Below are 13563 nucleotides of genomic sequence, written 5' to 3'. Positions count from 1 at the left end.
TACTTTGCTTGTGCTAGCACCCCTATTACTTCAGCATACAGATCTGCAACAATGTGCATATTTCCAGTGTTAGGACCAAGGTACCTACCAAAGAACAAGTCAGAAGTTTAAGAATATGCATTTTATTTTTATATAACTAGATCGATAATGATATAGATAGATATAGATAAAGATATAGATATATTTAATATAGTACAGTAAAGCTAAGGTTTGACTGATCAAAGATCACAAGGTACTCTTATCACACGATGCTTGCAAATTTTTATGTACAGGGTACACTCTTCACCATATTCCCACAAAGAACATCTAATTCTGCTAAGATTTCACAAATCTTGTGAGGATATCCTACAATTCTCCTCTGTAGTGCTTTCTCAAGAGGAAGCCTTCCGTGTTGTGAAGGCAGGCAGACTGGAAATGGGGGACAGGGTGGCATGTCTACAATAAAGATTTAAATAGATGTTAACATTAGTTCTTTAACTGCACGAGACCTCTAGGAGTAGTAATTCTGCAATTAATATTCAATACTCTCTAAGTATGACTCCCAAGATTATCTGGGAGAAACCATTGACAGTTAACCTGGAATAAAACATATTTAAATTTGCTGAGTAGATTGTCCTGAAAAGAGGTCTTTGCTCCATTAATTTTCTGGCACTCACATTTCAGAAGCACTGCTATGCGTTCTTATCTCATGCTTCTATCTGATCCTAGCTTTGGCTTCTTTCACAGTAAGCAAGCGATACTACAGTGTGTTAAGCGTTAAACTGACAGAACTATTCATGCAAATGTGGCCAAATATTTGAATGAACCTTACCCTTCTTTGTATTTAAAGTGCTTGAAAGCCAAATTGATAACATCGTGTACTAAACCATCTATTACCGGATGAAGCTGAATCTGAAAAAGAAACAACTGACTTGTCAAAAGACTCAGCAGGAGAGATGACAAAGCCAATGGTATCCACTATTAACAAGAAAACAAAAACAAAACGTAAACAAAAGCCCCTGTCTTTTGAATTTATATAATGCCCTTCCTCCTTGAAGGGTCCCTAGGTATGGGTAACAACAAAACCAGATAAAACTATATATAAGTATTATTAATATTTACTGGTGTAATATAATCTGCAAGGTGAGATGTTGTTGTTGTTGGCATCTGTCTCAGGAGACAATGGAAGAGTGTGCCACAGACAAGACAGCACAATTCTTGTCACTATATCATTACTAATCATTGCAGATTGCATTTAGTAACCACAGGTGCTAAAGAGATTGCTCCCTCGCTTCTCCATTCTGCCTCATGTGTGGTTTGCACTACTGGAAACTAAACACAACCCCTATTCCAATATATGACAGCAAGATTCTCACTCATTTGCTGAATCTTAAACATGTTAGCAAATTTTTCTGAAACAACTGAGGCTTAAGTCCTAGACAATGCATTTCGAATTGAGCTGTCTGTTCCATTTTCAAGCAATTATAGAAAGATGTTTCTTCAAATGATTAGACATTTTTATTTAGAAAGTGTGGAGCGGAAACTGTTACTGAGCTTGTGGGGAAGAGATGGGGAAGTTGGTGTTGCACCACAAAATGCTACCTTCCGCTTGAGAAGGAAAGTACCAGTAGTTAAGGTGGAACATAGGAAGCTGCCTTACACAGAGCCAGACCACTGGTCCAATGCTAGCTCAATACTGTCTGCACTGACTGGCAGCAGCCCTCCATTTGCAGATGCCAGACACTGAAACTGGGACCTTCTGAATGCAAAGCAGATGTTGTACCACTGAGCTAATGTCCTTCCCCTTAGCTGAGGTCCGACAAGCCCCCTTCCTTATTAAACTTCCAGTACCTACTGAAGACCTTTTTCATTCCACAGCAGGTATTTTAATTGATGTCTGAGCTTATGGTTCTAACGGATCTTAATTTTTTGTGATGTGGCTTTGTAAACTACTTAAGAGACCGTTCCAATTAAGCAGTATATAGATTGTTTGTTTGTTTGTTTACTTATTTATTTGAACAAACAATCAGGAATATGGGGCCAAAGCACACCCTGTACACCTAGTTCACATCTTGGTGCAAACATGACAGGTCTACCTCATATAAAACTTCAGAAGTTTTAACTGTAGTCATAGAATCATAGAATTATAGAGTTGGAAATGACCCCAAGGGTCATCTAATCTAACCTGCTGAAATGCTTGAACCCATGACCATGAGATTAAGTGTCTCATGTTCTACCAATTTACCTATCCAGCTATTGTTTCAGTATTGCCCTGTTTACCACCCTGGGGTGCTTTTGAGAGAGGGTGGGATATAAAATTAATAAAAAATTTAAAAATAAGGACTTTTTACTATTTAACCACCAGTTAGTTCTGCTTGACAAAATCAATCCTTGTAGAAATAAATCCTTTTGTTTCCCAAGCCAGGCTTAAACTGGGTGCAACATTTCATTAAATATTTTTAAATGACTTACCTGTTTCAAAACCTCTATTAATACTAAAGAAAAAATAAAATCAATAGCAAGATCTCTTCTTTCCATTAAATAGTCTCGTTGCTGTTCATCACTACAAAAACCAGACAAAAATGATTAAAAGAATTATATAGTCAGCTAGCTAAAATTAAGCAAACACTTTTCACCTCAGACTTTGGAAAAACAAAGCATAAAAATAAGGAAAAGAAAAAAAGGCTGCAGCATGTTGCAAGTGTGGGGTAACAAGATCAAGAACATGTCTGATATAATAATCTAGTTCGAATGTTAAACACCTCCCCCCCCTCTGTCTCTCATTTTCTATTTCTTTCTAAAAATTTCCTCAAAATTGGGTGGTATTCAAATAACTTTTTGTGCTAGCATAAGGAGATTCCCTCCTCTCCTCTCCCCATGCACCCCTTCCACCATGCTCAAATCTTTTCCAGAGTGTTGGAGGAACCACCAGAACAGATTTAAGGAGATGGGGGACGGGGGATGAGACATTCCATTGAACAAGAAAGAAAACACAATTGCACTGACAGAATGTTCACCTCCACTCTACGCTGAATGCAATGCTTTTTTTTAACACGTCAGATTTAAAACCAAAAAAACCAAAACAGAAAAGCAAACACCTTTGACATACAAGGTACCAACCCAAGATATTTTGCCGCCTGAGGCCGAACCCAAAGGGTCCTTGCTCTCAGTAGGGGCAATGGTTCTAAAGGCCTTTCTGCACTTATTCAGACACTAGGTTCTTGACATCATCTATCTCTGCTGCAATAGTGACTTTACCAAACTTCATGCAGGGCCCCACTGACATGTAAAGTGTGGACCTCCCTAACTTCCATAGCAACAGCAAAAGCTGTTTTTTGGACTGATGCCTTAATGGACTGGATAATAGCCAATAAACTGAATTTGGGGAAATGGAGGCTTTGTTGGTGGGTGGGTGGTTCCCATGTCTAGAAAATAGGCCGGCTGCCTGTTGTGGACACTCCCTCTAAAGAAGCTGGTACATAGCTCCTGAATACATCTTTGTCATCAGAGGTCCAAGTGTCCTCTGTGGCTAGGAGTGCCTTTTACTATCTCTGTCTGGTATGCCAGCTATGGCCATATCTGGATCAGCTTTACTTGGCCACTGCAGTCCACGCATTGTGACCTCAAACTGGATTACTGCAATACGCTCCACGGGAGGCTGCCCATGGAACTAGTCTAGAAACAGTGGCTAGACTGTTGATGCAGGAAGATGGTCACCAAGATGTGATACCTCTCTGTTAAACATCTGCACTGGCTGCCCACATGCTACTGGGCCAAGTGCAAAGCCCATGTGTTGAGCTTTGGTCCCAGGATACTTTAAGGACCATCTGAGCTCTTACATCTCAGCTCAGTCGCTGAAATCATCCGGAAGACAACTATTAGTTGTCCCCTGTTTTACAGAGGCCTGACTGGCCTAACTAGAAGCCTGGTGCTGCCGGCCCCATGCCGAGCAAAACCTAAAGTCACTTTTGACTTTCAGGCATCTCTTCAACACATTTTTGTTCCTTTGTAGCTATTTAGTTTTCAATCCGTGAGTCATCTGAATCATCTGAGTCATCTGTCTTTTTAATGTATTTATCTTTACCTTAAATGATTTTTTATGTCTTATAGTACACACCACCTTGATATATTTTATGACACGGGAGTATAAAATTAATTTTATAAGCAAGCAAACAAACAGGCACCAAGGAGACTTGGCTGCCAGTGTTAGAAAGTGCTCGGGAGTCTACCTTTTGGATTTAGTGCTTGTTCTTGGTCTGTATTCGTGAGATTCATCTTCTATGCCATTTTGTCTTTTATACCAGTCAAACAAAGTGCGCAGAATGGAAGGTAGACAATACTCTGAAAGCGAGCTCATTGAGCTTATTACCTGTACGGCAAAGGGACAAAAAAGCAAAATGTGTTTAGTACTGCCTCCTAAAACCTTTAGTCAATAGTTCAATTTGTTTTTAATTCAGGCACACAGGCGTTCTTCTCTGCTGTTTTCCTTGAAAGTGGCAAAGGGTTGGGAGAAAGGGCTACCGTGGTGTCTTCTAGCAACAGCACACAGCTATTATTATTATAATTATCATCATCATCATCATCATCATCATCATTGCCATCATCAGTGATTAAAGCTGGTGGGGTCTGAGTGAAGGAGACACTTGTTTGCTGTTCCTTTAATCTCAGGCCCCACCAGGTTAAACTGAGCTCAATTAAAGTCTGCACCTTCCTTAAGTCAGCAGATACAATGGAGATCTTGAGAGCTTCACCTGGTTCCTGTGACAGCTCTGAGCCCCCCACTGCCCACATCATGATGTGGCAAGGATGGTTACCTTGGTTCCCCTCTGAAAAGCCCATAGGGCTGAAGAAGTGATGCTCTCTCCCACTTCCTCTTTCATATCTATCTGCTTCTAAAGCAGGCATAGGCAAACTCCGGTCCTCCAGATGGTTGGGACTATAATTCCCATCATCCCTGACCACTGGTCCTGTTAGCTAGGGATGATGGGAATTGTAGTCCCAAACATCTGGAGGGCCGGAGTTTGACTATGCCTGTTCTAAAGAGTCCAACCAGCAGCTGAACTGAAAACAAAGTGACTGAGATGGTGGAAGGGGAGAAAAGGGAGGAGAAAAACTGAGCAGCCAGGAGAAGAAAGTGGGAAAGTCAGGGAAGGAAGAGAAATGGATTGCCAGAGAAAGATGGGTCACATATGCAAGTGCATGCATAAATTTCCCATGGGTTTTCACCCAGTCATGATCAAATCACAAATCACATTTGTCTCTATTGACTGAACCATGAAAATAGTGGATCAGGTGCTTTCCAGTGCTGCCATGGCACAAAAACATGGAACCAAGCCAAGGATCCAAGTATGTATATATGTGCATATATCAAAACCAGTATCAGATCATAGGTCACCTATGTCTCCACAGAACTGCGGCAGTATTGTGGTCATACTGTTGTAAAAATCATAAGGATTCATGAGGTTTGGGCTTTTGGTATTTCTGTGGCTAGCACTAGGTTTGGTGCTCTCTGTCTCTCTCGTTTTTAAAGTTGCAATTCAGTTCTGTCACCTATGGCTTAAATCAAGATTATGGTTCATTAGTTTACCAGTGTTAAGATGTATGTTATCACCAACGCTGCTTTGTTAATTGGTCACTGTGACTATCATGTTTTAAGTAACTGTTATTCTCTGTTTATTTCCTCAACTCCTATCATTTACATTCCCCTCTCCTGTCATGTGTATGCAATCCCTAATTTATGCAATCACCAATTTAGAATTACACATCATGCACCAGATGAAGTAGACTGCAGTCCATGAAAGCATAATAATAGTTATTCATATTTAAGTTGCTGAAAAATTCCTTGTTGTTCTTTCAAAAGCAGACTGTGATGCCACAGCACAAATTGCCTTTCAAAATCTTCTCACACTTTCAAAAACAGTTTGCTAAGTAATGTGGTGGGGGTCTTAGAGACAGGCAAGTCTAGAAGTTGTCCCTAGACATATGGATTTTATAATTTTATTTTGTTTTATAAAAAAACCAAATGCATAGTAGTGAATACAAAAACAACCAAACATCTAAAAATAAAACACAAAACAGGCTTCCTTATGTATGCATCAAAGGCTAGAAAAAAACATCTTTGGAAACCAGATTCTATCAAGCAGACCATCTTACTCTAATTTCATCATCTCAGTAAATAATTCCAAAGAGGCATTTGGAATTAATTTTGCACTGGATCAATGGCACTGTGACCCCAAATACCTCACCTGGTTTTGCCAGCTTGCAGATACCACTATGCAAATGGGCTGCTGGTCATTTCATGTACATATCTTCTTCCACAGTGTGACGTGGGATGCTAGGTGCACGTTTGTTCTGAAGTCATGGCGGCAATGTAACTAGGAAGTGTGTTCCTAACCTTGCCAACTAATGATGAGGCACCGGAAGGTATTCTACCTGTAATATGGGTTCACCAGTTCTTGACTTTGTGCAGTGCCCTTCATCTAGGCAGCTATATACGTTTCCATATGTATAGCTGACTTGTAAGAACCCAGCACATGCGGCTCCAACCTACTGAATCCAAAATTACTGAACAGTGTGCCAAAAGTAATGCAAACTAAACACACAGGTGCTGTATGTCCTCTGCTATACAGTATTTGCACAGGGTGTCTTTAGCATTTTTAAATCCTTCTGTTGTTCGTTGGTCTTATAAGGCAGGAAGGAAGGGTGGAATTTGCAGAGACTGGCTCTGGGAATACAGGAAGGGAGGAGAGTCTAGTCAGCAAGCTGGTTACTCAACTCCTCCATTTATTGGAATCAAAGCCAGTGGTGAGATGAATTCTAGCTCTGTGCTGCTGTTGAAGGGGAGTGTGCAGATGTACAAATGTGTCCTTGTTGGACAAAAATGATCATGTTCTTCCATCCTAAGTGAACTGCATAGTGTACAGCCTGAAGATACCAGGTCTACACAAACACTGAGCTGTTTAAACACTCTGTTCATAGGGCATTAAAAGTAGTCTATATAAATGCATTCTTTATATGAATTTGGCAGAATATGCAAAAAAATAAATCAATTACAGCATGCCGGTAGCCTCCCTCCCTTAATACATACAATATTAAAAACTGAGTAATTAAATAGTCAAAGTACAAATTAAATTACATGGCAATATAATCAATAAATCCTTTTGCATATGCCCAAAGAGCAAAAATTGGACATAACAACAATAACAACAATATTCAATGTGAAATTAGACTTTTGTTACTTCAAAAGTTCTTGCCTTGCCTAGAAAACTTGAACTCCATACAGCACACTTTTTTAATAAAAAAAACTATGGTTTTCTAGATTGTCAAATACATTTTAGGTTCAGTTCTGGATCTGCTTTCCTTTCCGGCCTGACACTATTTTACACTGAAACCTGCATCCATACATTGCTTTAATGATAGCTAGCTGTCTAAATGCCATTGTGCCTTTGAGGTGAATGGAAGTGAACTAAATATAAGCCACCCCATAAGATAGGAAATAGAAGGAGGGGAGTCAAGGGAATTTAATAAATGTCAGTTCGACTCAGGCACTAAACTGCTATCTGTGCACCTGAAAAAATCCCCCCGAAAATGTAAAGCGGTTTTGCGATTTTCTTTTTTAAGGGAGATACACAGCCATTGTCACTGCTGCCATCCCGTTATACTAGAATGACATTTCTGTTAAAAAGATTATAAAGGCTGCTGACATGAAAGTTGAATTTTATTCAGCTCAGGAATAGGCTTCAGAGAGGAAATTGAATCTACACATTTAAACCTAACGATGCCTGTTTGCAGAGCTTGCGTTTTAATGTCCTGCTAAGCTCAATCAAATTCTTAGCACAGGGCTACTACACGATTTGCAGGGTCACAGCAGGGACCAGATTCCATGAGGGTGGAGTTCCAGAATAACAGGGAGAGGCTTTGCCAAAAGTGCACTCTCTCTGAAAGAACCCTGCAGAAGGATAGGCTAATCTGTCAAGTCCAGCTTCTCTGTTTCTCATTTTGCCAACATCAAGTTCTAGTCTCCATATCTGTTTTCTTAACAGTCCTAATGAAAACGTACCAGCATTTCGGTGTTAATTTCTCCTATTATAAACATCTGGATATACACATTTTCGCAGAGCGATTCCCCCTCCCCGAACATAATGCTTTTGTATGCTGTTTTTATGTTTTTATGCACCCTTTAGCCAGTATGTATACATCTTTATATTCATGGCCTGGTTGGAGAACTTCATTGCACAATTCTAAGAAGTTTGCATTTTGCAGGACGGGTATATTTCAGTTAACGTATTGCTTTTGAAAGCATTGAGTTAGGTAGGTTCGCCTTTAAATGCAGCAACCCTCTATCATCACCACCATCGTAATTCCTGCAACACAAGTGTGAAGATGGGAAGAAAAACTCACAAAGGGGCCAAAGACCACCTTAGCTGTGAGTTCCACAGGACCTGAGGCTCAGGATATCTAGAGACTACTGGGTTGGGTTTAGGAGTTTCAATTGGATCTTGGAGATGCTTAATTTCTGTATCTTCATTGATATACCTCACTATGGATTGTGCAGGAATTATTTAACTTTCTTGTGCATACTGAGATGTTATCATTTATTCCTTATGGCTACTTACATTTCGTTATATTTTTGTAATTATGTAAAACTACTGACGTTGTAAGCGACCCTGAGCATGGCTTAACTATGGAAAGATGGTAAGACTCAAGACACATCTATCTACTTAAAAGGAAGGACAGGAGCGCCAACTCATTGAGAAGAGATCTAGAACAAGGGTGTCTAAGGATGCAGCCTTTCAGATGCTGGTGGACTGCAACTCCTAGGATACTAATTGCGGGGCTACAAAGTGCTGTCTGGAAATAACTTACTTGATCAAACTGGGGGTCTTCTCCACGCTGCAGAGATTTGCTCAGTGGCTTTTCCTACAATAAAGCAAAATGCATCTATCATTTTAGGAGCAGCATTATGACATTGTCTTACACTTTAGTAATTTGATCACATTTTAAATTCAGGCAATTGAAAAGCCCATACTTACTATGCTTGTACAGTAGTGTGAGAGGCAATTTTAAACAATTATTACAGTTTTAATTTATTTACAGCACAAGTATTTTAGGTACAGTTTTAATTTATTTACAGCACAAGTATTTTAGGTACAGCAATATTTTGGCAGGAAAAAAAAGATTTGCGGTGAGAAAAGCTCAACAGAATTGGTTTCTTCTTTTTTTGACAAAAAACATTTCCTTTATTTTCACAAGAGAAAATGTGGAGTGTATCATTTAGATTATATTTTTCCTCATTAAGGGAAAACACCATCAAAAGAAGCCATGTTGTTCATAGGTAAGCATTTATAAGTTCATTATAAAGACTAAAATATATGCCCCATAATATTAGAAAACGAAAGCAAAAGTTTTCAGCTTTTCAGTGTATCTCCAAGGCCAAAAAGGTGTGTTCAATTCTATCAAAGTGAGAATATAGTTGCAGAGAAATACGATCTGGAAAGGAAGGATAGGATCTCCTGAAAGCTTAGAATAGACGGAAACCAATATTTACTGAGAAATATCCACAGAAACATATTCTTGCTTTACTCCTATTGAAATAAATGAGAGTTCAACCAAAGCAGTTTTTCTTTTGATATATTTCAAAGGATCTAACACAGGAAACATCCCCCTACTGATTTGTCTTCCTTTGTCTATTAGATGCTATTTCACCTGTAAGAAGCTAAATATTTCTCCTTAGATTCATTCTGGCATTATTCTAATGTGGAGGTACAATGATGATTGCACTGGTGTTTTTTTTATGAATGTACAAAATAAAAACAACCTGGTTTCATAAAAGAAATCACCAGTGCTGCTCCTTTTAAATATAGCTTTGAGCATGACGGTTCTCAAGTGCCAACCAGATCTGTGTGCACACGGAACTCTAATCACAGTTTGGTATTATGTCCATACAAAACTTGAGTATTCTGTGTATAACAGGAAACTGTGGTTAGCTGAAAACAGAAGCAAACACTTCTGACCTCTTTGTCATGGTCAGGACAGAGGAGGAAAAGGGAGAAAACATGGTACCCAATTAGAGATGGGAAGGCCTGGAACCCCCCTCCCCCCGGAAAAACTGGGGGGGACGGGACAGGTTTTTCCATTTTTTTCCAGGCCTTCCCATCTCTAGACCCAATATTCATGCACATGACGCTAAACTATCGTTCACTGTTACATGTGAACCAGGGTCCCATCTCATCTTGAAAGGTCCACCGCGGGATGCAAGGTTGTGGGTGGAATTACTGAGGTGTCAGTTCCTCTGACTAATAGAGTCATTTATCCCCAGGTGAGAACTCATGTGAAAGAATCAACTTATTGTCTGGACTCTCCTCTCTTTATTTGCTGGAACCCTGTATCTGTCTCTTCCATGTCAACACATGATTGTCATTTCAGTCTATATGTCACACAAGCAAAGATTTGGCTTTATCTTAAAGTATCTAGCAGGTTGGTCAATGCCATTAAAATTACAAGGGTTCTATTTGGCAAGGACAATCAACTGCTTCGTTAACATAATCATATTGAGCAACTGGTGTTTTTACAATGATGATGATGATGATTTTAAGATATCCTACATAAGAACAGAGGAAATAACCTATGAATTGTTCCAAGGTGTGTCTCAAACTCCTCCCTCCCCTTTCCTATTGGATTTCACCTTGGACCACCCTTCTCTATGGCTTAGTTCCCAGCGCTGTTACAGAAAACCTTTTTCCTTTGAAGGTTCTATTATCTAGGGCAGGTTTCCTGTTTTAGCTCGCTTCTGTGACTCTATATCTTTCCAAACCTATTCTAATTATACTTTGTTCTTTCTTTCCCATTAGCTTCAGCCCTCTCACCTTGTACCGTTTTAATTATTTAATTTTTGATCACTCCTTGGCTCAGCTCTGCTTGCCTGCTACGAACGATAAAGCTACATATCTATTTACTTCTGCAAGCCCTTTTGAGAATGTAATGTTGCTCACAACCGTCAAAAGGCAAGGCCAAGGTGCCCATGCAATGGTGGGTTAGAAAGGTTTGCTGGAATTCTTTTTCAGGGTTAGGTCCAGGCAAGCCACTGAGAACAGACAAGAAAACGAATCAGTACTTGCATCGAAGACCACCAGAATCTCATCCATGGGAAGAATTAACTAGTAGCACTGAAGTTGGGATAAAATGTTAAAATTTAAGAGTTTTACATAAAAGAGAAACAGGGAAGAGCCATTAGCCAAGTCCAGAAGGGTATAAACATCCAAACACACATGATGAGAGATTTAAAATGACACACACACCCTTGGCCTTTGTTTTCAATGGTTTCCCCATGTATCAATCCTTACTGCAGTTACCACATATTGAGACATGCCGAGCTGTGCAGTGTGGATCAGCTTTTTGCACACCACTGCACCATCCTTTTCAGCACTTGTGGAAACACACAGAAAGTTAAGCAATGTTGAATTTCTACAGATGGTCTAGGCAAGCACAAAGCTGCCCCTAGCATGCAGCTGATGGAAAAACCACAGTTGCCGCATGCTGGGAGAGTCATGAGAAAAGGACCGCAAACAAAAGCAGGTAAACAAGGTTTGTCACTGTGCAGGTGCAGAACTGAGCCAAAGCTGGTCTAAGGGAAGGGAGGCAGGCAGGCATGTCAGCACAGGTGACTGACTATATGAGCTCTCGCCTCCTAATAGTGTCTTGCAGAATACAGAAATTAATCAGAGCAGGGCACAACGGGGAACAATTACTGAACTGAAGCAGAGCCAAGGTGCAGGTGGGCAGAACTAAAGATAGCTTCCAGGTTTTGAAGATGCCTGAAAATGCAGGCTGACTACAAATGCAGACATCAACGGAAGACATTATGGCTGCTCAGGCCGTTTCGGGTCTCTGATGTGAAGCCTTGAAGCGCTTGCTGACTTTCTCCAAGCGTTGGCCTCAGCGTGGTGCTGATAACACCAAGACTGCAGGTTCGATTCCCCGTAAGGGACAACTGCATATTCCTGCACTGAAGGGGGCTACACTAGATGATCCGGGAGGTCCCTTCCAACTCTGTGATCCCAGCTGAGCACCAGCTTCAGAGAAACAAGTGGTAACACAGCAAGCAAATTGTTTCAAAAGAATGGAACGCAAATCCCAGAAACCTGAAAACCACAGTGAAGCTGCTATACCCCACTGCCCCTTGTAGGGTTTCTCAGCTTCCAACACCTACTAAATTATCTCTATTAATTTCTCCTCCAGTCATTGCATTCCAGAGTTAAGCAAAACTGCATTCAATTCACACCAGAGCAACATTCTTACCAGCGTTTAACTGCGCAAAAAGCTACGCCCTTGTTATCATTTCTTGGTGATGATTTTATAAACGTTAACCAAGGAAATAAATCCTATAAAACCGTCTATGATGTAGGCAATTCGCCTTTGCTTTCTAGTAAGTGTATAAGATGTAAAGCAAGAAGAAAGAATTCAAATATGAGCCTGACAACAGAGATCAAGGATTCCTTCTATCACAAGTTTCACATGTTTGGTCTAGGAAACAGGCATGAGTACAGCACTGTAAATCAAAAGCAGCTATTTCGGCAAGAATGTTAACATTCAAAACTGTCAAAGCTTGGGGAAGTTTATTTAGCACAATCTTGTGAATTCTGTGCAACATTTTGTTGTTGTTTAGTCGTGTCCGACTCTTCGTGACCCCATGGACCACACTTAAATGTGTAGTCACTTCTGGAACAAAGGTTTTAGAAACAGAATGGTAATGAAAAACAAATTATGGTGAGCGTTCAAATTGATGATTGCCTACTTTCAATATAAATAACTGTAACACACAGATGGATTGCTTGTATTCAGATGTCACAGTCTACCACAATTAATTGTCGTCACTCGGTGATTACCATTGAATAAACTTTTACTAGCCAAGTGGCACGTTGCTCACAATGTTCAAAAGAAATGGATGTGGTCTAAAATCAATTACCGGAACAGTCATCTATTAATAGGTGTCAGCTAATATTCACCACTGAAAGGGTCTCCTGGAAATATGAGTTTCCTCCTCCCCTCCCATTCTTCTAGAAATGATGAAACAAATGAGTGATTGCTCACAGCTGAGCCAGATAACAGTCTACCTGCTTGCCTGTTCATGTCTTCGTTTGTTGAGGGGATGAAGTATTATTTTATTCATAACTGCACTTAAAGTACCCAGCAACTCCCTGGATCCCCTCCATTTGCTCTCCTCCCTCAATTTAGATGTGGATATTTTATTCTTTTATATCAATGAAAGAGAAATTTTACAAAGTACGGGGAGGTTCATCTGCTCTCTTTTGGGGTGGGTATTACCTTGTTATACTTCATCTGAATCTCTCTGTTGCTCACTTAGTCTATTGGGGCTTTTTTTTCCAGCTGGAACTCACCTCTCAGGTGGGAGCCATTGCCATTCTAAGAGAACGAGGGAGGCTTTTATGTTGAGTTCCAGCACCTCTTTTTCTAGAAAAATAGCACTGCACAAAACAGCAGGCTGAATCCAGAGTCAAGAGCTACAGCCGCAGAACTCTGAATAAAGAGGGGGTTTATTCATTTCAAGCAATTCATCAGCCTTTG

The 13563-nt window shown here is 40.1% G+C and overlaps 1 protein-coding gene across 8 annotated transcripts in view; it reads right to left on the bottom strand.

Annotated features, from left to right (window-relative positions):
- Positions 1–13563, bottom strand: part of FRY (FRY microtubule binding protein) — a 192737-nt gene that overhangs the window by 98605 nt on the left and 80569 nt on the right. For all 8 annotated transcript variants that reach the window (XM_079973234.1, XM_079973235.1, XM_079973228.1 and 5 more), the window contains 5 exons: positions 8845–8898; positions 4209–4348; positions 2452–2542; positions 812–891; positions 4–84 (listed from right to left, as the gene is read on the bottom strand). In XM_079973234.1, the coding sequence (XP_079829360.1) occupies positions 4–84; positions 812–891; positions 2452–2542; positions 4209–4348; positions 8845–8898 (446 nt within the window). The remainder of the gene's footprint in view (positions 1–3; positions 85–811; positions 892–2451; positions 2543–4208; positions 4349–8844; positions 8899–13563) is intronic.

Source organism: Podarcis cretensis (genome assembly GCF_951804945.1).
Source record: "Podarcis cretensis genome assembly, chromosome: 4".
Classification (NCBI taxonomy): Eukaryota; Metazoa; Chordata; class Lepidosauria; order Squamata; family Lacertidae; genus Podarcis; species Podarcis cretensis.
The sequence above is the reverse complement of the archived record's forward strand: the minus strand, read 5'-3'. Positions and strand labels throughout refer to the sequence as shown.